Source organism: Micromys minutus, assembly GCF_963924665.1.
Source record: "Micromys minutus genome assembly, chromosome: 3".
NCBI lineage: Eukaryota > Metazoa > Chordata > Mammalia > Rodentia > Muridae > Micromys > Micromys minutus.
Window position 1 is genome coordinate 21,783,486 of NC_137972.1, and position 23,888 is coordinate 21,807,373.

Genomic DNA, 23,888 nt, shown 5'->3' on the forward strand with positions numbered 1-23,888 from the left:
TGTGAGTTCCAGGCCAGCACCTGGAAACCTGTCTCAAAACAGTTGAGAAACTCTGTAATAAAAAACAAAGTGTTATGAATATCTTTTCTACACGTGTGTGTGCACATGACATGCATGCAGTGCCTGTGAAGGCCAGAACCCTCTGAAATTGTAATTAAACAGTTAAACGATTTTATGGGTGTTGGGAACAGAAACCAGGACTTCTGCAAGGACAGCCAGTGCTCTTAACCACAGAGCAGTCTCTCCAGCCCCTACGATGTTATTCTTAAAACTTTTCCTTTCACGCCTTACATCTCATCCAATTGCAAATAATACTCTGAGTCTGCCAAGTCATTTCTACTCTTTCCGCTTAGTCCAAATCAACTTTGTCGTTCACCTGAACACTTGTAATAGTCTCTGGTTGATCTTACTCCTTCTGTCTGTGAGCTATCACAATAATGGTCTAAAAATCTTGTTTAGGGGCTGGAGAGATGGCTCAGCGGTTTAAAAAAGCTATTATATGGTGATTAGGTTTGTTTGGTCAAGTTAACAAAAGCTAGAATCGTCTGAAAGAGAACTTCCTTTGAGAAAATGAGCCCATTATATTGCCTATAGGCAAATCTATGGACTTTTCTAAAAAGTACTTGTGTGTTTGAGTGTTTTGCCTACATGTATGCATGTGCACCATGTGCATGATGGGTGCCTAATGGCCCATTCACTTAATCCCCTGAAACTATAGTTATAGATGCTGTGGGTGCTGGGAATTAAACTTAGGTCTTCTGCAAGAGCAAGTGTTTTTGTTTTTTTTTTTTTTTAAAGATTTATTTATTTATTATCCATAGCTGTCCTCAGACACACCAGGAGAGGGCATCGGATCTCATTCCAGATGGTTGTAAGCCACCATATGGTTGCTGGGATTTGAACTCAGGACCTCTGGAAGAGCAGCTAGGGCACTTAAAAACTGAGCCATCTCTCCAGCCACACAAGTGTTCTTAAATGTTAAGTCACCTCTACAGCCCTGTGGTTATTTTCTTGATTAATGATTGGTGTGTGAGTACCCATATGGGTGATACTACTGCTAGGTAAGCAGTCCTGGAGGTGTAAGAAAGGTGTTTAATGTGAGCCCTAGAGAGCAAGTCAGTGATCAGCATCCCTCATGGTGTCTGCTCACTTCCTGCCCTGACTTCCAGTCAAGATGGACTGTGATCAGGACATGAAAGCCAAATAATATCTTTCCTGAAGTCGGTTTTGGCCAGTGTTTTCGCATGGCAATAGAAAGCAAACTAGGTCATGCGGGTAAGGGCAAATCAAATTTAGATCAGTTTACCCCTCATTTTCCCTTGTTGCCGTTTTTAAAAGATTTATTTATTTACTATGTATAGTGTTCTGCCTGCATGTATGCTTGCAGGCCAGAAGAGGGCACCAGATCTCATTATAGATGTTTGTGAGCCACTATGGGGTTGCTGGGAATTGAACTCAGGACCTCTGGAAGAGCAGTTTCTCTCTCTCTCTCTCTCTCTCTCCCTACCTTCCTCTCTTTCCCTCCCGCTCTCAGCCTGTAACTCATTATGTAGCCCAGACAGTCTTTGGGCCTAAGATACTCCTGACTTAGCCTCCCAAGTGCACCCCCATGCCTTGCTTTCTGCAGGGAAGCAATGGACTCAGATAGGCATGCACTTGGACCCTATGTTTCTTTATCTCACAGGTTACTTCCAGAGGTTACTTCCAGAACTCAGGTCCTGAACTTTCAATTCTCCTGTCTTAGCCTACTGAGTGATGGGATTACAGATTATGTAACAGTAAATCTGACCCTAAACCTAACCCTAACCCCTAAATTTAACCCTAACCTGTAACTCTAAACCTAACCCTGATTCATAAATCCCGAACCCTAAACCTAACCCAAACACTAACCCTAACCCTAAAAAAAAAAAAAAAAAAAAAAAAAAAAAAAAAAAAAAAAGAGCAACAACAAAAAAAATTAGTAAATCTGGCTTTACCTTAATTTGCCCCTTAAACGGTTTCTGTAAGGATTTTTGTTCTGTTTCCTTTTGAAACATGGTCTTACTAAGTAGTTCTGGTTATGCTGGATGATCCAACTCAGAAACCCACCTGATTAAAGGAGTGCACCACCATGAAATTTAAAGTATTCTGAGACGGCGTCTCTCACACTGTAGCCAGGCTAGCATCCAATTCACAGCAATCTCCTGTCTCAGCCTCCTGGATGTTGGGATTACAAGTGCCCAGCTGAATCCTTTAACTTTTAAATTTCCTCATCTGCCTTGGTTCCACTTGTACTTTTCTCCTGGTAATTGAGATTCAAATACTAAAAACATAACTCAACCATTACGTGTAGTAACCATGGCCAAAAGTCTGGTCATGCGGTGTGAAATTACAACGAAAGAAAACCTCAAAAGCCTAACCAATGCACTTCTCTTTCTCCTTAGTCATTTGGGGGTTTGCTTTCTTTTTGAGACCGGTTCTCACGTAGCCCAGACTGGCTTGGAATTAGCCATGTAGCTGAGGCTGGTTTTGAACTCCCGAACCTCCTACCTCTACCTCCAAAACGCAGAGAGCAGCTATGTGTCACCACTCCCCTCCCCGCCCCGCCCTTTAAACTTTTCTTCTGTTCTTTAAAAAGATGAGTCGTTGGACTACCTCGATTATTTACTTCCTTAGCTTCTATTGTTATCTATTAACTTCTAGCCACGTTTCTCTCCTTTCTATTTTTCCTTTCTGCGTCTTCTCGCCTTCCTCTAAGGCTCGGGTCACTGTAGGAACTTGGCGCCGCCCTTGTCCCCTCTCCTGAAGCTCCCGGGAGGCTCGTTTGCCCAGAGCTGGGGCTTTCTCGGCACCCCGCAGCCACAGCTCTCGCACCAATAAAGCTTTATCGACAGAGCGGAAGCTAGGTGCCGCTCTCGCGTCCACTGCGGCCGGGAAACGGAAGCAGGCCATAGCCGCCGGGAACCCGACGCACGAGAGCGGAAGTGCGGCCGGAAGCTGGCCATAGAAGCGCGTGGCTAGAGCGACCCTGCGTGGAGGTGGCAGGAAAGGCTGGGAGCCGCTGCCGGAGGTGACGGAGTAGCCGCCCCGCCCCGTACGCTGGAAGACGAGGCTTCCAAGTAGCCGTGGGCCGCAGTTCTTCCCAGAGTACGACCTGGCCTTGGGCGCAGACCCGCAGAGCCGTGTCTGTCTCTTTAAGGAAGAGGGTGGAGGCGCGAGAAGGTGAGGTCACGTGGTTGCGGGCACGTGCAGGACACGAGTTCAGGACTAGGGGTTCGTCGTCGTTGGGGTACACACCATGTGCCATCTCTTCCCTCCCTGGCTAGTCTGTCTTGGAACTCAATGGGGTGCACGTGGTGGGGTTTGGGGCTATGCCCGGGATTGGGGAGAGGGTGGGCGTGGCAGCCAGGATGTGGCCGACTTTAAGGAACCCTGGAGTTGGCGTTTAGAACCCTTGGCCCGAGTGCTCACTGCAAAAGTGACTTAGTACCTGTTGAGTGGAGTTCCCTGTCCTTGAGCTGGCCACTCATAGGGTTCAAGGACCTTTGGTTTTACGTTCCTCTTCCCTTGCAGCTCCAGAAAACTTGAGGCCAGAGTCCCGCACCTCCGTGCAGCCATGAGTGCGGAGGTGAAGGTGACAGGGCAGAACCAGGAGCAGTTTCTGCTCCTCGCCAAGTCGGCTAAGGGGGCAGCACTGGCCACACTCATCCACCAAGTGCTGGAGGCTCCTGGTGTCTACGTGTTTGGGGAACTGCTGGATATGCCTAATGTTAAAGAGGTGTGTTGCTTGCCTGGGTAGTTCACAAAGAACCTTGGGACCAGTGTTTCCTCTGAGAATGGTGGGCTCATTTTGTAATCAGCAACCACTCAGGTGAACAGGGTACTGGTAATTAGCTGTCAACTTGGAAAAGTAAGCAGTCAAGTAAAGGTCCACCCGTATTTCCGTGTCTTACAGAAAAGGGGCCTGTGAACTTACTGCTCTCTCCTCCTACCCAGTTTGAGTCAGGGTTTCACTGTGTAGTCCTGGCTACCCTAAACTGGTAATCATCATCAGGGCTGGCCTTGAATGTGCGGGAATCTTCCTGCCTATGCTTCATGGATAAGATTAAAAATTTTTTTTTAATTTAAAAATATGAAATGCTTTATAAATTTGAGTGTCATTTTTGCTTGGGGGCCATGCCAGTCTTCTCTGGATCGTTCTAGTTTTAGTATAGGTGCTGCCGAAGGAAGCACAAATTTATAATTTTTAAGGAAAAGAATATGTCATTCAGAATACCACTCATAAATTTCAGTTTGTACACCAGAATATCTTTGTTTGTTTTCAAGCCAGGGTTTCTCTGTGTTCTGGAACTCTTTGTAGACCAGGCTGTGGTTGAACTCAGGGATCCACCTGCCTCTGCCTCCCAAGTGCTGGGATTAAAGATTTGTGCCAAGTGAAACCTCTTAAAATTCCTGTCACCAGCATTTGGGAGGTAGAAACAGGAAGATCTCTGAGTTGAAGGCCAACCTGGTCTACAGATTGAGTTCCAGGACAGTGCAAGCTACACAGAGAAACACTGTTTTAAAAACAAGACAACAAATCATGTCACCTGGATCAAAAAAACCTTGTAAGTCTCAGTTTTCTCTTTAAAACGGTGATGAGAACCTGAAACGGCTGATAAAGAGTGGTTGCCTAGCATTTGTGAGGCCGTGGCTTCCATGTCGGAACTTGGGATGCTAAGGTAGGGGACCACAAATTTTAGACCAGGAGTAGGAATGTATTCAGTGAACGAGCCCTTGTTTGTAGTATTCAAAGTTCAGTCTAGGTTCAGTTCTCAGAACTGCAGTGAGAAAAAAAAACCTAAAACAGCACTTCCCCTCACAGTTAAGAAGTAACATTGTGGGAAAGTCTGACATCTAAAATCGGAGACTATGAGCATATTGAATTATGCCGTGTTACCCGCCAAAGTTTCCCACATTCTAATTCATTTAAGGTAGATATTGAAGATGCCATCTTCTTCCCTGAGGCAGTGGCAAACTGCTATGAACACAGTGATGAGAACCAGTCAGAGAAATAAGTGGCCAAGTCAAGAGCTTAAAAAGTATAGAGCAGGTGGATTACCAATCCTGTGACACCAGCCTAGCATGAGTGTCTGACGGTAGAGTGTGGCTAAACCGACCCAAGCATTAGAAGACCTTTTGTTGAATCAGAGGATAGAATGTTTTTTGGGTTGCTGTTTTCACAAGAAACTGGCTTTTGTTCCTGATTTTATCTACACTGAGCTAAAATATATCCTTAAGATGAAGTAGAAGAAGCATTTCCAGCTTGTATTCCAGGGAAAGAGATCAGATAAATGGATGAAAATACATAAGTCAGCTATTTATCAATAATTTACTTCGAGGGCTGCAGCTACTGGGTCCTTGTTGGCTAGCAGGTGCTGGGTCCATAGCCTTGTTAAAAGATAGTTAGGTGAAAACCTGCAGGGTTACATGCCAGGATAAGTGGCAGGAGGGGAGATGCTATGGATAATGTCAGACGTCACTATGAGGACATTCTGAGGCAGTGGCCACAAACTATACCCTCTGGGGACCACATAATTTACAATGTCTGCTGTGTATGTGTGATGCTTGGGACACTGCAAGTTTTCAGCCCTGATTGAGAGTAGGAATTAGACCTACAGCAAAGGGCTATGGACAGAAAGGAACCCCTGATGGACCAGGATAAGCACTGTTGGGAAGGCTGGGGTCTGAAAGCTGAAAACAGGGCCTTCTTGTCACATACTCCCTCGTGTTCTTGCAGCTGGCAGAAAGCGACTTTGCCTCCACTTTCCGGCTGCTCACGGTGTTTGCCTATGGGACCTATGCTGACTACTTAGGTAAATAGGGGCCAGAGCTGTCTGTGGTAGCAGAAGGGTGGTTTCTGGAGAGACTTGGAAGGAATTCCTGGCTTGCCCTACCTCAATGCCATAAGTGAACCTGGGCACTGTGAGACCATAATTGGTGCAGAAAACTTGTAGGGAACTGATGAAAACAAGATCCCTGGGCTTCTGTCCCTGTCTCTAGCTGAAGCCAGGAATCTCCCCCCACTTACTGAGGCCCAGAAGAATAAGCTTCGACATCTGTCAGTTGTCACTCTGGCTGCCAAAGTTAAGGTAAGTGACAGTCCCACCAGCTGCCAGTCCAAAGTCAGAGACTTCCTGCTGTGAGTCCCCTGGGGGTCTGTAGGAGAGCCATTGTCTTCCCCTGTCTGAACTGAAGCTCCATTACTGCAGTCGTTAGTCAGGAGTCTCAGTTTGAACTGAAGTTCTAAGTCATTTGTCTTTTGTGTTGGAGTCAAAATAGCCACTAGAATGCTGACCTATCTCATTCACCATATGGAGTTCCAGGCCAACAAACCTCAGAGCTAGAACTGGGGCTCTTCTCCAGGGCTGTAGTAAGATGTGTGAGCCATGGGCACAGTCTTGTTACAGTGCTTCATGCTCTCAGTTGTTAAGTAGAATGGAGCCCTGGTGATTTGTGCTGGCATCAGGTTTGCGGTTGTAGACTCCTCCAAGGTAATACCGGTTTGTAACACAGCTAAGTCAGCTTACTAAACAGTAACTCCAGACTCTGCTATCCTCTGATGCCAACCTGATCTAAAACAGTTTCCTTAGCTACATCCAAAGAAATAGTGTCAGGACGATGTCATACTCTTTCTCTACAGTAGGAGGTGGGCATAGTAGGAGAGCATCTGTCACGTGTTTTAAGATTGTCTTTTTTGAGTCTGATGTCATGACTCATGTAAGCCCAGCGATTGGGAGTCCAAAGCAGAAGGATTGATGTGAGGTCAAGTCTACCCTGGACTACGTAGTGAGTTCTAAGCCAGCCTGGGCTATAGAATGAGGCCATGTGTCAGAATATCATGAAAGAAAAGGAAGGAAGGAAGGAAATATAGGTTGAAAGATTATCTTTCTGGTGATATTTTTGAGGCAGTAATAGGATTTGCTTCAGAACCAACATTTTCCAGGAAGTGGTTTACAGATAGGAGTGGAGGGATATGAGCCTGGACAGTGGAGAAAATCTGGAAGAGGATTTTGGAAAGTCCTTTGCTTTTGAACCCCACAAATTCTGGTCTAACCTCTGGGCCCAGTGTATCCCATATGCAGTGTTGCTAGAGGCCCTCGCCCTTCGAAACGTGCGCCAGCTGGAAGACCTTGTGATCGAGGCTGTATATGCAGATGTTCTCCGTGGATCTCTGGACCAGCGCAATCAGCGGCTAGAGGTTGACTACAGCATTGGACGGGACATCCAGCGCCAGGACCTCAGTGCCATCGCCCACACCCTGCAAGAGTGGTGAGAAGTTGTCGGATCTTGACTCCTCCTTACACAGCAGCAGAGCGGGGACTGGGCTGCGGAGGGTTAGCCTGAGAGGAGAGACCAGTGCTTTCTCCCAAGGCTTCTGAATACACAGAGGTTCGAAGGGGACCCTGGGGGAAAGGAATGGGAGGTGCTCTTGATGGTTCTTAGTGGGAGGCTTGTCACTGTTTCAGGCTGGGTTTAGTACAACAGCACATAACACCAGGGGCCGTGATGGGCCTCTCTCCTTTTCCTCTCTTTTACCCCTGTCTAACTATTGAGATCTCACTATGTATCACAAGCTGGCTTTGAACTGAAAATCCTGCCTCTGCTTCCAGTCCTGAGATTACAGGTGTATACCACCATGCCTGGCTCTCCCATTTTGTTTTCTGATTCCTACTCTCATTTTGTTAGTTTAGTTATGTGTTTGTATGTGATAGAGGGGTAGAGGGAATGCATGTGCTCACAGGGCCACAAGGGTCAGATCCTCCCGGAGCTAGTGATTGTGAGCCAGCTGCCTGATGTGGATGCTGGAGCTCAAACTCAGGTTCTCTGGAGGAGCAGTACGTGGGCTTCACCACTGAGCCATTTCTCTAAGCACACACCACGCCCACTCACCTTGTCTCTGCCACTCAGCTACTTCCTTATTCCTTTCTTATCCTGCTGATGAGGGTTTTTTTGCTGATGAGAAAGAATATGGTTGTAGCAGGTGCCCAGGTGCCCAGGTGAGGACAGGCTTGCTTTTGAGGCTTTTGTTTCTGTCTTTGTTTGTCACATTGTTATGAGTCTGATCATTGCCTCCTACTGCTGACACTTTTCGACCGCCCTGATTCCCACAGGTGCGTAGGCTGTGAGGTGGTGCTGTCAGGCATTGAAGAGCAAGTCAGCCGTGCCAACCAGCACAAGGAGCAGCAGCTGGGCTTGAAGCAGCAGATCGAGAGTGAGGTGGGCAGACAGGGACGAGATGAACTAGAGCGCCCCAGCCCGGGCACCTGGCCTGGGCACTGGGGCTGGGGTATGGTTGAGGCAGACTGATAAAATTATCAGGACCTGTCATGTTCTGGAACCTCCTTTGGCTATCCTCATTTCTCTCATCCTGATAGGTTGCCAACCTTAAGAAAACCATTAAAGTTACAACAGCAGCTGCTGCTGCAGCCACCTCTCAGGATCCTGAGCAGCACCTGACAGAGCTGCGAGAACCAGCTCCTGGCACCAACCAGCGCCAGCCCAGCAAGAAAGCTTCAAAGGGCAAGGGGTGAGCCCATGTGGGAGCCGCTTGTCTCTGGGTACCCCACTTTTACCTCAGGGACCTGGCTGCTCCACTTGCTTTAGTCATATGCATGGGGTTGGGAGTGGGGGTGTCCTCTACGAATTAGGGGACCCCTTGCATCCCCTCTCTCTCTCTTCCCCTTGCCAGACTCCGAGGGAGCGCCAAGATTTGGTCCAAGTCGAACTGAAAGGACTTGTTTCTTCCCTGGGAATGTGGGGTCCCAGCTGCCTACCTGCCTACCCCTTAGGAGTCCTCAGAGCCTTCCTGTGCCCCTGGCCAGCTGATAATGCTAGCTCATGACTTTTCATCTCCTCCACCCCCAAGCATAAGCCACATCCTCTGTAGGGAGGAGGCCAGTACAGGTCATGTTATATTGGTACTTCTTACATGTTTCATGCCTCTTCCCCATCACGCTTGCTCTCATCACTCTCCAGCACTGTGTCTGCCCATTACCCCTGTCATTGAGCAGATTGGCAATCCTGCGGAGGGTGATGGCACTTCACCCACACCTACCCCTGCATGCCTAATCTGCAGTTCCTCCTCCCTGCCTTGCCTAATGGGCTGCATCTGAAAAGCCATGGGGAAGGGGGTCTCCACCTTCATCCCAGCCTTAGAGTTCTGGAGCCAGTCTGCTATCCTGGGAGTCGCTGGACATTTTCCTCCCAGAACCCCATCACACTACATTGTTTCTTGTCCTCTTTCATCTCCTTGGGCCTGGGACTGCTGCTTCAGTGACCCCAGAGCCTGAGAACAGCTATTTTTGAGATGTTAAGAAATGGTTCTTTGTTAGCTAATCATCTTAGGAAGCCCATGAAAATCCTGGAAGGATTTATATCTCCTCCTGTGGTTTTGATGGGGAAGGAAATATAGATTGTATATTAAAAATAAAAAGTATATATCAATAGGTCTATATATAACATGACACAGAAATAAATCTATGAGAAATCTATGTACAAAAATGCCAGGAACTGGGCCTCTTTTGTCTTTGATGTTTGTTAACAGGGAGAAGATTAATCCCCAGTCCACTGTAAAGCCAAGTGCCAAGTGAAAAGAACCAGATACTTTGCAGACTATGGGCCTAGCAGCTAGGAAGCCTAGACCCTGGACAGATTGCTCCATCCCTCAGCCCATGGTCAGCAGTAACGGGCACCTACTGAGCACCGCCATGTCCTGACAGTGGAGATGCAGACTGACCGTCTGTCCCTGCCCAGGGACCTGCAGTGTAGTACGCTTCCTTCCACCTCAGAGAATCACAAGGGAGGTGTTGGTAGTGAACTTGACTTTTCACAGTGAAAGAACATAAAACTATTAGATTTGTTGGTCTCTGTCCCTTTTGTCCAAATTAAGAGTTTCCAAGAAGTATGTATGTATGCCAGAAGAGATTGGCCTAGAGCACTGCTTGCTTCCTAGAGGTGGCAAGTGCTAACTAACCTGGGGGGCAGTTGAACCCTCAGTCAAGTGTGAAGTGCTGTCTGAGAGCCTAATGGGTCTACTGTTGACTGGGCCTGTGCTGTTCTCTAGCTGGTGGTTTAGGACAAATTCAATCACTCAACATTTATTCCTTTGAAACATTGGTCTTTCTGTGTATCCCTGGCTCTCTTGGAATGTACTCTGTAGACCAGACTGGCTCAACTCACAGAGATTTACCTACCTCTGCTCCCGAGTGCTGGGATTAAAGACATGTACCACCGAGCCAGGCTATAGAAGAGCTGCTCTTAACTACTAAAGTGTGCTGTCGTTAGACCAGAAAGTAGGGGCAACTACTGGTGCCCTGGTGGTGGTTTGGTGTGTGTGTTTGGGGGTAGTTACTCCAGTTCTGAGACAGTCTTGTATTTCAGGCTGGCCCTGAACAAAGGACCTTGGATTTAGGATCCTGCCTCCAGCCAAGCATTGGGATCACAGGTGTGCACCGCCAAACTTGGTTTAGTTGGCACTCTTGGTTTCTCAGCTTTCTGAAACAAGCTAATTGATTCTCTTGCCTCTGAAATAAATGCCCCAGATGCTGCAGTGTGTTGAAGGTGCCAGTTTCTGATGGTTGTGAGCCAGACCTCAGACCCCTTGTAATCTAGTTACCTCCTTTTCTTGTAAGTTAGTTCCAGACCAGCCTTCTACAGTTAACGGCTCTAAAATCCCAAGCTGGGTTTGAATTGCCTGGCTTCATTTCTTAGGAGGGGGTTGGGGGTGACATTCACATTGTATCCCTCACAGCACAGTGCTGTGTGGTTGTGATGCACCAGGCCACTTGCTTTCAGAGCTTAGGGAAGGGAGGATAATTGCTGGGGAAGTAGCAATCGCTCTCGGGTTTTTGTTTCTGTTTTGGTTTTGGTTTTTTCAAGACAGGGCTTCTCTGTGTATCCCTGGCTATTCTGGATCTTGCTCTGTAGACCAGACTGGTCTCAAACTCACAGAGATCCACCTGCCTCTGTCTCCTGGATGCTGGAATTAAAGTTGTGCCGCTATGCCTGAGTGCTCAGGGTTTGTGTTTTGTTTTTTGTTTTTTTAAGATTGATTGATTTATTTTTGTATATAAGTACTGTCACTGTCTTCAGACACACCAGAAGAGGGCATCACATCCCATTACAGATGGTTGTGAGCCACCATGTGTTGCTGAGAATTGAATTTAGGCTCTCTGGAAGAGTAGTCAGTGCTCTTAACGGCTGAGCCGTCTCTCCAGCCGGAAAACCTTGAAATTTTAAAAACAAAATAGAAATTCGCTTACAAAGTAGTGGGTTTCCATAGTTTTGTTCCCTGTGGTTTTGGTTTCACTGTGTGAAGGGAGATTGGTCCCCGCGTGTCCTCTGCTCAGTCTGTTTAGTTTGCTTTGTTTTTTGGAGACAGGATTTCCTGACTATCTGGCTTCTATCTCCAGTGCTGGGATTACAGGCATGGGCCATTGTATGTATCTACTTACAGTCGGTGTTTTATAGAATTTTCCCCTTTGTCTTTTGAAACAGGATCTTGCTACATAGCGGAAGCTGACCTGGAACTTCCTATGTGGTATTTTATAAAATTCTGTTAAAGGTCAGAAATTACCAGAGGAGGGAGACATGGCTCATTGTTTAAGACTGCATACAACTCTTGCAAGGGACCCAAGTTGGAGTCCCAACCCACACAATACATGGCTTACATCTGCCCGTAACTTCAGCTCCATGAGGACCTAGTGATTGGCACCTGCATTCGCTCCAACATAGCCACACACAGACGCACACATACCAACAATAATGACAATCCTGTGAAATCCATACATTAAAAGGCTACTAAAATCCATAAGTGGGAGGGCAATTTTCCTCTACTTGGGTAACAGTCTAACAGGTGGGTAAAACATTGTTTATGGAAACAAAGCATCTGCTACTGTGTGCAGCAAACCAGCCCGAACTTTAAGAGGCTTAAGGCAGCATGTTCATTAGGTATGGCGGTGTGTGCCTGTAATCCCTGCATTTATGACACTGAGGTAGAATTGCTACAAGTTTGAGGTCAGCCTGGGCTATGTGGTACCAGGCTACCCAGGTCTACGTAGCAAGCCCCTGTTGCAAAACAAAATCCCCCAGCATGCTGGTTTTGGTCACTTGGTAAGAAATCAGGTAGAGCTGAGCTGAACTCTTGCTTTAGTGTTTGTCACAAGGCTGCAGTTAAGTCGAGAGCCAGTGGGCTTGAGTGTGACTCTGTGGGAGCAGTTTTTGGGTCTGATCGTGTTTGGTAAGATCGTGGTCCAATCAAGGCTCAAGTGTGGCCAACTTGGCTTCTAGGCTCAGTGATGCTCATCAGGAATCACTTCATGGTGACTAGACTGAGGATCCTACCAGGATAAATGGTTAGTGTCTACTGAGATAGTCTTCACTATTACAGCAAGAACAGAAAGACTACACCAACAAGATGAAGTCACAGTAATGGTGGATCATTTCCACCACAGGGCAATCCAGTGTGTTTTTAAGAGGGTGGGAGAAATGGAAACATAGGTAGTCATGATGAAAAGTGCTCACCAAAGGCAGTATTTCTATGGACCACCAGCATCAAAGTTCCTATGTAAGCCAGGTAATGCACACCTTTGATCCCAGCACTGGAAAGGCAGAGGCAGAAGTTCAAGGCCAGCCTGGTCTACAGAGTAAGTTCCAGGACAGCCAAAGCTACACAAAGAAACCCTATCTCAGAGTAGGAGGTATCGGGGAAGCCACCCCAAGTCTCTGTGTATATGTAAGTTTTAAATGGGACTTTGAGATGGCTTAGTAGGTAAATGTCCCTCAAGTTGTCCTCTGACTTCCATACACTCATGGCCACGTGGTATGCATATGTGCACATACACACACTGCACATGCTAGAATCTAGAATGTGTTTTTTCCATCCTCTGTGGCCTTTGGGCCTAAGCTGTGGAGTCCTGGGTATGAAGTACTCTTGCCCAGACTTATGACGACCTGGAACCGAAGGCTGATTTTGCAGGGCTCTGCAGAACAGAGAAAGGCCGGGCCACCATCTGGGAAGGATGAGCAAAGGTGACTGAGTGCGGAAGGTGAGCAAGACAGGACTTGTCTTCCTTTGGTGCTACGTGCATGGTTATAAGAAGGCTTAAGTGTTGAGGAGTAGTGGATGAGCTAAAAAGTGGTTGGCAGGGAAGCCACATCTTGCCTGAGGTCAACAAAACCAAACAAAACCCAACAAAGGATATGACTTTTAAACAAATCGAAGACTGCAACTGGAGAGATCTGAGGAGGAAATGGGCCATCCTGGGAGAGGCCACAGGCAAGTTCCTGCTCACAGAGGTGTTAACCCACAACCTTCTAGATATGAATGGACAATCCTGTCCAGCCCTTTCCTCTTTTTTAAGTCTAAAATTTAGTGTAGTAGAACCAATTTATGGTTATCCCTGACTAGCTTACATATAAATGAGACTCAGACTATCAGACTCTGGAGATTTTATTTGGCTTTGACAATTACTAGGGGATCCCCTATTCTACTTTCTAACTGCTGGCATGGCTACCTCTCAGGCAGTATATCCCCAAACACTTGGTGGCCAGTGCTCATGACTTATCTCCCTCATGCTCTCACTTCCTCTAACTTCTCCACCTCCAACCAGGAAACTCAAAACCCACCTACCTCCAGTCCCTCCAGTATTTGGCTATAGCCAACTTTATTTAACCAATAGTTTTAAATTAAGGAACAAGGTTTATACCACAAAATTCACTCTTAGGCCTAGACTTTCTGGCACAGAATTCAGCATTATAGTACATAGTGACAGACCAAACAGCAACTATATGCTGACTGAAAAGCCTGAAATTATATAGAACAAGTTTGTGTTAAGTATTCTGGGAAATAGAGTTTGAGGTGATGTCTTCTGTCTTAGTTAAAGTTTTGCTGCTGTGAACAGATACCATGACCAAGGCAACTCTTATAAAGGACAACATTCAATCGGGCGGGTTTACAGGTTCAGAGATTTAGTCCAGTATCATCAATGTGGGAACATGGCAGTGTCCAGGCAGGCATGGTGCAGGCAGAGCTGAGAGTTTTCTACTTCTTCATCTGAAGGCCACTAGGAGAAGACTCACTCCCATGTGATTAGGAGGAGGGTCTCATTGCCCACCTCCACAGTGACACACTTCCTCCAACAAGGCCGTACCTCAAATAGTGCCACTCTCTGGGCCAAGCATATTCAAGCCATCACAGGTGACTTTTTTTCTTTTTACCTGAATCTGTTTTCTGGGACTGGAGAAAAGACTTGATAGTTAAGAGCACTTGTTGCTTTTGCAGACGACCCAGTTTTGGTTCCCAGTATCCTCATAGCATTTAAAAACTGTTAATTTTCAAACCCAGGACAAGTGGCTGAGATGCCTATTTTAAGATATCAAAACAGGACTGAAGAGATGGCTCAGCTGGTTAAGAGCACTGACTGTTCTTCAAGAGGACCTGAGTTCAGTTCCCAGCACCCACATGGCAGCTAACAACCGTAACTCCCCCAGAGGCTCTTCCTTATATAATTAGACATTTTGGTTAACCGCCTCCTTTTGTATCTTTGGCCTCCTGGCTGCTGCACTTGGTTCCACTCTCCCTTTCCCTCCACTTCTCCCTCCATGGTTCGGTCATGCCCACTCTGGACTCTCCCAGACGTCTGCCTCTGGCCATGCTCTCCCACATGTCTATAATAAACCTTCTCCTCCACCATACCCAGGAGCAGTCATGTCCTTTCCTTTTTCTTTCTTTTTTCCATTCAACAATCACCTGTAACTCTAGTTCCAGAGGATCTGATGTCCTCTTCTGGCACTGTGGGCATTGGGTGAACATGGTACATAGACATACATGCAGGCAAAATGCTCATAGACATAAAAAGAAATCTGTAAAGGGGGAGTGTAAGGCATGGGGGCCCTTGTTATCAGATAGACATGAGAATGGGTAAAGTTGGATGAACTAAAACCGCATTCTGAAGATTCCTGTGTACCAGGGTGCCAGCAGGAGTGGAGCCAATACCTGCCTGCCTCTACCTGCTCTTGGAACAAGTTACCATGACACTCCACTGAGGCTCCTGCACTGGGGCATATAGCACAAACACCTGAAGTTCTTCTCCAGGCCAATGAGGTAGCCCTGAGCCCTCTGCCTCCCTTCCTGGGTATTCCCACAAAAGGTATTTAATTCCCCATTCACCCCAAATAAAGCGTATGCATTCGCATCCACCATCAAATGGAACAGTATGAAGAAGCAAGGATCCTCTCTTCCTTAAGGCACCTTGGGGAAGACCTTCATCTTAAAGAGCTCCGCCTGCCTAAACTCCCAATGAGGGCCTTCTCTCTTCAGGCCCTCTTACTCTTGGCACTAGCTTTGAATCAGACCGGTTTCTCCTGGCCTGGGCCCTACCTTCTTGTCAAGCTTGAGGATGCCCTGAAGGAAAGCATGGACCCAGGACCTCGGTTCCCTATTCCCAGCAGAATGTCAGGGCACCCAGGTACACAGGACACCAGAACCCACAGCATTTGATCCAGACCCCGCTGTTTCTCTTTTTGGTCTGGCTAAGGAAAACACGGACAGAGGACCACCATTATAGACTGCATTCTGCCTCCCCTGAAGGTTGAGGCAGGATGCAGTACAGCAGTGTGTGCGCGTGCACGCGTGTGCACGCGTGTGAATAAGCAGGATACTCCATGGCACCTGTTATTGGACCTAGGAGCCCAGTCTGAGCCCCATGGAGCAAGGTTCTGCAGCTGTACTCCACAAGCCTAAGCCAAAGTAATACTAGAAAGGAGTGGCCACTTTGAGAGGAGGGACAAAGATCCCTGTCCCCAGTTCATCTTTGAAGTCCTGGAGTGAGATTAAGGTTTAAGTGGAGAACCAGATGCATATTTGAGCAATCTAGGTCAGGGTGTGGTCCAGCCCACAATTGACCCATCATTGTCTCTGCAAAGTAGTGTGACTAGTTATAATCTCTTTCCAGGAGAAAAGTTTCCCTTCTGGCTAGCCTAGGCATGAAAGTCTGGGGAAGCTGGGTAGTAGCAGTTTCCTTGCCCGTCTTTAATCCCAGCATTCAGGAGGCAATGGCAAAGGCAGAGGCAGGCAGGCTTCTGTGAGTCCAAGGTCAGCCTGGTCTGCAGTGAGTTCTTGGACAGCCAGGGCTGTTACATGGAGAAACCCTGTTTTAAAAACCAAAGGAAGGGGCTGGAGAGATGGCTCAGTGGTTAAGAGCAATGACTGCTCTTCCAGAGGTCCTGAGCTCAAATCCCAGCAACCACATGGTGGCTCACAACCATCTGTAATGAGATCTGATGCCCTCTTCTGGTGTGTCTGACAGCTACAGTGTACTCATATACATACAATAAACATATCTTTTTTTAAAGGTATATTTGAAAAAGAAAGAAAAAAAGGAGAAGGAAGAAGGAGAAGGGGGAAAATCCGGGGCAATTCTAGTTTCTTAAAGTCCAGTTTTTTAAGAGTTGGTAGCTGAAGCAGAGGACCCAGCTGTCTGTTTAGCATTCCAGATGGTGAGCATGGAGCAAGACCCAGCGGTCTCAGCAAGGTGCTAGCAGAGAGAACCCAGGAGGCAGTGTGTGTGTGTATAATATGTAATACATATAATATATTAGTGTATATGTATGTGGGAGACAGACAGAGCAAAGCTTTGTTCAGAAACTCTGGGCTCCAAGGAGAACTGGGATGCCTTTTTTTTTTTTTCTTTTTTTTTTCCTGTTTGTTAGGCAAAGTCTCCCTAGGTAGCCCCAGCTGAAACCTGCTAAACACACACACACACACACACACACACACACACACACACACACACACATTAATATAATAATTCCACTGGGCATGGTGGCACTCTCCTTTCATCCCAGGACTCAGGAGACAGAGGCAATTGAATCTCTGTGAGTTCAATACCAGCCTGGTCTACATGTTGAGGTTCAGAAAGTATTAGCTACATTGACACTGTCTCAAAAGATCAAAAATACATTAAAAAAAATACCAGTAAGTAAAGTTTTACAAATTATCGAGGCCTATAATTCACCAGGCAGATGGAGGCAAGAGTTCTGAAATTTTGACGTCAGAAAGATCTATGTAACAAGTCCAAGCCATCTGAAGGCACATAACCAGACCTTGTCTCCAAACACCAAAATAAAGTGAAAATTTACTGGACAGAGTTAATAATAGAATAGAGAAGACAGAGGAAATGCTTTGCAACTTCAAGGCATGGTTGAAATTATCCATCTGAATAAGGTAAAAAATAATTAAAAATACCAGAACCTTGCATCTCTGAGGGAACACCAAAGATATGACAACTAGAGTCCCAGAAGGAGAGGAAAGAGTATAAAGGGGAATGATTTGGGGGGAAAAAAAGCATAGTTTAAGACTTCCAAATTTTAGCAAAAAAAACCTAACAGATTCAAAAGGCGTGATCAGTGAACAAAATGTACTTGGTAAAATCCACATCTAGACACATTGTGCTCAAACTCCGACAATGAAGGAAAAAAAAAAAAAAAACAGCCAAAAGCTGCGCCCTTCATAGTGGGTGACTGAAACTCAAACTCGAGGCTCGGAAGAGAACTGGGGTGCCTTTTTTCCTCTTTTTTCCGTTTCCTGTTTTTCAGACAAGGTCTCACTAGGTAGCCCCAGCTGGAACCTGCTGTGTCAATGAGGTGACTGATTAAAGGTGGTGCTGCCACACTCAGCCTTCCAGTGACTTTTGAGAGGGGTTGGGGGGAGTGGGGGGTGGGAGGATTGGGGGGTGGGGGGAGAATAGCTTTTCAGACTGGGAGGGGGGGTTCTGTGTAGCCCTGGATGTCCTGGGGCTTGCTTTGTAGACCAGACTGGCTTCAAATTTACAGAGATGTTGGGATTAAAGGGACATGCCACCACATCTGTCCCCATCCAATGACTTTTAAATAGTTAAGGGGAAATAATTCAAAATCCTGTACTCAGTGAGAGCATGTTTCAGACATAAATAGGAAACACAGACACTGAGTGAGAGAGAATCTTGTTGTCATCAAATACACTCTGAGAATGCTAAAGGAAGAACCTGAGAGAACAGGGAAGTGACACCAAAGGAAACTTGAAGCATCAAGAACAGCAGGAGCCTAGTGAGGCTGGAAAATGGCCCAGTGCTTAAGAGAGCACTGGCTGCTCTTCCAGAGGACCCAGGTTCAACTCCCAGTACCCACAGTGTGGCTCACACTCATCACTAATTCCAGTCCCAGGGGATCTGATGGCGATGCCCTTCCTCTTCTGACCTCCCCGGCCACCAGCTACTCACATGGAACATACACAGGCAACACACCGACACACATAAAGCTAAAAGAAATGCTTTGGAGAAGAGGAATAGAGAGGCAGCACCTGAAATTGCTGCACTCAGAAGACGGAGGGAAGAGGGTCACGAGTTCAAGTCTAGCAAGACCTACATGGAGACCCAGCCTCCAAAACCAAGCCAACCAACCCATTTCCTTCCCTGACCCCCACCTCTGTGTACTAACCCCTTCAAGATGAAATTTTCCATTCTTTTTTCTTGTGATATTAGAGAATGAGCCTAGAACCTTAGTTGTGCTAGGCAAACACATTTGGATGCATCCTCAGCCCTGAGATGAATTATTTTATGTTAGAACTCAGCATAAAATTTCAGTATGTGAAGTTTCATTATTTGTAGCATTTTATTCTCGTCGCGCATATGTGATGCTGTATATTTTGACAGCTAAACATAAAAGAAGGTAAAGGAACCAGGATGGTGCTAACATACCTTCAGATTTCAATCACAGTGGTAAAATGAATTCTAAATAGACAATGGTATACCTGTCCTTTGTCCTAGGGAAGAACTTGGTAAGCCCTACTCCTTAAAGTGTGTTAAGTCTGTTGGTACCTGGTGTGTGTGTGTGTGTGTGTGTGTGTGTGTGTGATGTTCATGTGCCGGTGGCATGAACATCATGTTTTGTTTTGTTTTTGTTTTTTGAGACCCTCACCAGCCTGGGACTCACCAGTAGGCTAGGCTGCTGCTAGTTATTGAGCCCCAGGGGTCCTGTGGTCCCCATATTCCCAGCAATAGAATTACAAATATGTGGAGCCATTTGGTTTCTTATAATACAGGTTCTGGGAGTGAAACTCGGGTTCCGAGGCAGACATTTTTACCCATGGAACTTCCCCCCACCCCCGCCCTGCCCTCACCTGCTGCCTTTTAAAAATAAAATTTGAATATAACTATGCCTCATTTGCTTAGATATTGCATAAAGTTGCTATCCTACTACAGAGTCCAAGTTGAGTGTTGGAACAGGTATTAGGCCAAGAAAGCCCAACATATTTATTAGCGGGCCGTTTATAGAAGAACCTTGCCAACCCCTCCTGCAACCACTAAAATATGTATACAGAGAGGTGATGGAGTAACAGAGGAATTTGGTGAAACAAACCAACAAAAAGCCAAAAAAACCCAATACATTACTTACAGGGAATGACACAGACCTGTAATCCCAACACTTGGGAGGCAGAGGCAGGGCTATCGCTAACCTAGGTTCCCTCTCTCAAAATAACAAAATAAAAGGGCTTGGTGGGTGTACTGGCTGGTTTTGTGTCAACTTGACACAAGCTGGAGTTATCACAGAGAAAAAGCCTCAGTTGAGGAAATGCCTTCATGAGATCCAGCTGTAAGGCATTTTCTCAACTAGTCATCAAGGGGGGAGGTCCCAGCCTATTGTGGGTGGTGCCATCCCTGGACTGGGAGAAAGCAGGCTGAGCAAGCCAGGGGAAGCAAGCCAGTAAACAGCATCCCTCCATGGCTTCTGCATCAGCTCCTGCTTCTTGACCTGCTTGGGTTCTAGTCCTGACTTCCTTTGGTTATGAACAGCGATATGAAAGTGTAAGCTGAATAAACCCTTTCCTCCCCAACTTGCTTCTTGGTCATGATGTTTTGTGCAGGAATAGAAACCCCGAGTAAGACTGTGGTTAATAGTGTGTGCTGCTCCTTCAAAGAACACAGGTTCTGTTTCCAGCATCCCAGCACCAGCTGCTCACAAGCACCAGCTCCAAGAATCAGTGCCTCTGGGTCTGCAGGCATCAGCACTCATGTGAGGACCACATCTAGACACAAACACTATGCCTGCACATAATTAGAAATATCAAAAACAGAGCAGTAGAAATGGCTCAGCCATTAAAGATTAGACTCACAATCAATCATCAAAAATAATAAAAATAAATCTTAAAAAAAAAAATAGAACACTAAAGAACATTCAAATAAGAGGCAGGCAGAACGCTGAGTTCAAGGCTAGCCTGGTCTACATAAATGAGTTCCAGGACAGCCAGGGCTACACAGAGAAAGAAACCCTCTCTCAAAACCAAACAAAACACAAAAACAAGAAAAAGAATAACCTAATAAACTACCCAAATAAACCAACACAATCTGGAAAGTTGTGACAGAGACCACAAGTGGGAAGCTACAAACAGATAAAATGCTAGAAACAAATCAAATGTATTAGTAGCTCCTAAAAATAAAATCATCTGTTTACACATATCAGTGAAAACAGAATTCATCAAAACAAACTTTAAGATGTTCAACCTTATGCAGTTTCCCAAAATCCTACAAGTTGGTTAAAAGAATGGGGAAAATATACCATCAAACACTAAACAAAGTAAGTTCAGTTGGCACGGGCAAGACAGCTCAGCAAACAAAAGGACTTCTGATCTATTTGATGTCCTGTTTGATTCCCAGGAAGGTTATCTTCTGGCGCGCGCACACACACACACACACATACACACTCACTCATGCACACACTTGCATACAAACATATGTATACACACATGTACACACACACACATAAAATGAAAGAAATTTCAATTAATGGGCAAGAGAGATGGCTCAAGGTTAATGAACAAAAATGAGAACATAACAGTTCCTAGCTATGGCTGAGGAGGAGACAGGAATTACTGTAGATATGAGGGAGAGTTCAGCCAGAGGCATATGAAGGGTCCAGGCTGAACTGAGACTAGAGAAGGGAATGAGGGTGGGGCAGGGCGGGCAGGGCGGGGGTGGTGGTGGTGGTGGTGGTGGTGTGGACCAAGAGTGAAACCAAGAGGCCATGAGAGATTTTGGCTCTGCCAAAATGGCCGGTTCACATAGGAATTAGAAGCTGGGCGAAGGGAAGGGAAGCCCAGTGGGTGGGGTGAGAAACGCTGAGAGGAGCCACAGGGATTGAGAGAGACTTGTTCTAGGTTTCTTTGAGACCTGACATTTTGGTTGTTCTTCCAAAGGACCCAAGCTCAATACCAACACCCACTTGGTAGCTCCAGGGCAATCTGATACTCTCTTTTGGTCTCCACAGCCTCCAGCCACCACATATATAATACAAAGTCTTATATTCACACAAAATACCCATATACACAAAATAATAAAATCATTTTTTTTCAACAAAAAAAAAAAAAATGGTCGTAGTATTATCAGTTAGCAGATAAAAAGGGACATTACATAATGATAAAAAAAAAAACAGTTTTCCAAGAAAATAATGTCTGTAAATGTAAAGTCTGTAACTATAGAGCCTTAAGCCACAGGAAGGCAGATTTTTTAAAAATTAATTTATTTTTATGTGCATTGGTGTTTTGCCTGGGAGGGGGCCAAATCCCCTGGAACTGGAATTACAGGCATTGTTTGCTGCCGTGTGGGTTTTGGGAATTGAACTCCGGTCCTTCATAAGAACAGTCAGTGCTTTTAACCATTGGAGATGGAGCTAGCTTCAACCCAGGGAAGATAATCTTAAGGGAAAATCGGTAGATCCGCAAGTACATTTGAAAGCATCTGTTATGAAGGGGCCTTGGAGTTGGCCCTGAACACATCCAGATACCAAATTCTCAGCACAAAGGAGGCTTATTGGATCTGCAAAGACAGCAGCAGGCGTTCTGCAGGAGTGGGTATTGGAGGAGAAAATAATGGAAGTCTGTGGCAGGATTAATGGTAAGTCATGATTAGACAGGTTAGCCAGTGTGGCCAAATAATGGATTTTGATTGCTGGACCTTGGAGCTATAGTCAGGCATGAGGAAGTGGCCAAGTAAGGGATTAGACCCTAGGAGCTAGCTTTAGTAATGTAATTTAATGGTTTAGCAAAACAGAAAGGAGGAGTGAGCAAGGCCTGATGGTGTCCTGTTAACTGTGATCGAACCTGTTAGACCTTCACGTTATAGTTAGCTTCAGCTTGACACAACCCTAGAGTAGACTGGGAAGAGGGAACATCAACTGAAGGATTACCAACATCAGAATGGCCTGTGACTATAGCTGAGAAGATTTTTCTTCATTGTCAATTGATGTAGGAAGACCCTTCCCACTGTGGGTGGAACCACCCCTAGGTATGTGGGCCTGGGCTGTCTAAGAAAGAGAGCTGAGCAAGCCCAGGGATCAAACCAGGAGACAGTGGGTCTCCCACCAGTTCCTGCCTGAATTCCTGCCTCCAGGTTCCTGCCTGAGTTTCTGCCTCTAGGTTCCTGCCTGAGTTCCTGCCGCCTGAGTTCCTGCCTCTAGGTTCCTGCCTGAGTTCCTACCTCCAGGTTCCCGCCTGAGTTCCTGCCTCCAGGTTCCTGCCTGAGTTCCTACCTCCAGGTTCCCGCCTGAGTTCCTGCCTCCAGGTTCCTGCCTGAGTTCCTGCCTCCAGGTTTCTGCCTGAGTTCCTGCCTCCAGGTTCCTGCCTGAGTTCCTGCCTCCAGGTTCCTGCCTGAGTTCCTGCCTTGGCTTCCCTGGATGAGAAACTCTAACCTTTTCCTTCCCCAAGTTGCTGTGACTCAAGAGTATTTTATCACAGCCACAGAAAGAACCTAGAAACAGCCCCAAATCTCAATAAGCAGGCACTGAACAAACAGCGAGACCTAGAACAAGCTGGATCAAATGACACCTGGAAAACATTCTCAGGCTGAAGAGACGGCTTAGTAATGAGGGGCTCTGGCTGCTCTTCCAGAGGACTGGGGTTCAGTTCCTAGCATATACATAGAAGCTCACAATCGTCTGTAGTTTCCAGTTTCAGGAGATCTGACACCTTCTTCTGGTCTCCGTTGGCACCAGGCACACACATGGTACACAGACATACGTGCGCAAAATAGCCATACACATAATTCTTTTTGTTTTTATTTTAAAAAGGTCAGACATGGTGGTCTACATGTTTAATCCCAGCACTCAGGAGGCAGTGGCAAGCAAATCACCATGAGTTTAAAGTCAGCCTGGTCTACATTGTTCTAGGCCAGCCAAGGCTATGTAGTGAGACTCTGCTTCAAAAAACAAAAGCAAAACCACCACCACCACAACAATCAAAAGAGAAAAAAGAAAGAAAAGAAAGAAAGAAATGCTGCCTGCAGGGTAACAGAATATACATCCTTTTCCCAAGCATACATAGAACATTTAGAAAGTCCAATTATATCCAGTCTTATAAATCTCAACAAACTTAAAATAAATGACACAGAACTGGGAAAGTGACTTAGTTGGCAGGGTGCTTGCCTGGTACGCACAAAGCCATGGGCTCAGTCACCAGCACCATAGAAAACTGCATGTGGTTTGCACACGCCTGAAATTCCAGCACTCAGTAGAGAAGGTAAAAAAAAAAAAATCAGAACTTTAAGGTCATCCTTGTTTGTACAGACCATGCAAGGCTAGCCAGAGGTACATGAGACCTAGATAGATAGATAGATAGATAGATAGATAGATAGATAGATAGTGAGATAGACAGACAGACAGACAGACAGACAGACCTATAAATGGTGCTGGGACTGGACCTAAGGTGCATAGCAAGACACAGTGGTAGAGCCTACAGCTTCAACTTTTAGGTTCAGGTAGAAGGATTGCCGTATGTTCCAGGTCAGTGTGGACCACAGAATAAGACCCTCTCAACACCCCCACCCCGAAATTCAAGAGCA

The 23,888-nt window shown here is 46.1% G+C and overlaps 1 protein-coding gene across 2 annotated transcripts; it reads left to right on the plus strand.

Moving 5' to 3' along the window:
• Positions 1-3,034: 3,034 nt before the first annotated feature.
• COPS7A (COP9 signalosome subunit 7A) lies at positions 3,035-9,899 on the plus strand. Of its 2 annotated transcripts, none has more exons than XM_080914301.1 (8): positions 3,035-3,201; positions 3,553-3,757; positions 5,759-5,834; positions 6,022-6,110; positions 7,088-7,290; positions 8,133-8,238; positions 8,397-8,548; positions 9,566-9,899. In XM_080914301.1, exons 2-8 carry the CDS (start codon positions 3,596-3,598, stop codon positions 9,609-9,611), a joined length of 834 nt encoding a protein of 277 aa, XP_080770427.1. In that variant the 5' UTR covers positions 3,035-3,201; positions 3,553-3,595; the 3' UTR covers positions 9,612-9,899. The 2 variants fall into 2 exon arrangements, with proteins under 2 accessions (XP_080770427.1, XP_080770428.1); XM_080914302.1 differs by lacking the exon at positions 9,566-9,899 and adding an exon at positions 8,711-9,550 and having other exon boundaries at positions 3,039-3,201.
• The last annotated feature ends 13,989 nt before the right edge of the window (positions 9,900-23,888 follow it).

Bases quoted from the DNA above. Each gene is read 5' to 3' on its own strand.
- COPS7A (XM_080914301.1), top strand. From the start codon at position 3,596: ATGAGTGCGGAGGTGAAGGTGACAGGGCAGAACCAGGAGCAGTTTCTG. The intron at 3,758-5,758 runs GTGTGTTGCTTG...GTGTTCTTGCAG, and splicing joins ATATGCCTAATGTTAAAGAG to CTGGCAGAAAGCGACTTTGC. The intron at 8,549-9,565 runs GTGAGCCCATGT...GTTTGTTAACAG, and splicing joins AAAGCTTCAAAGGGCAAGGG to GGAGAAGATTAATCCCCAGT.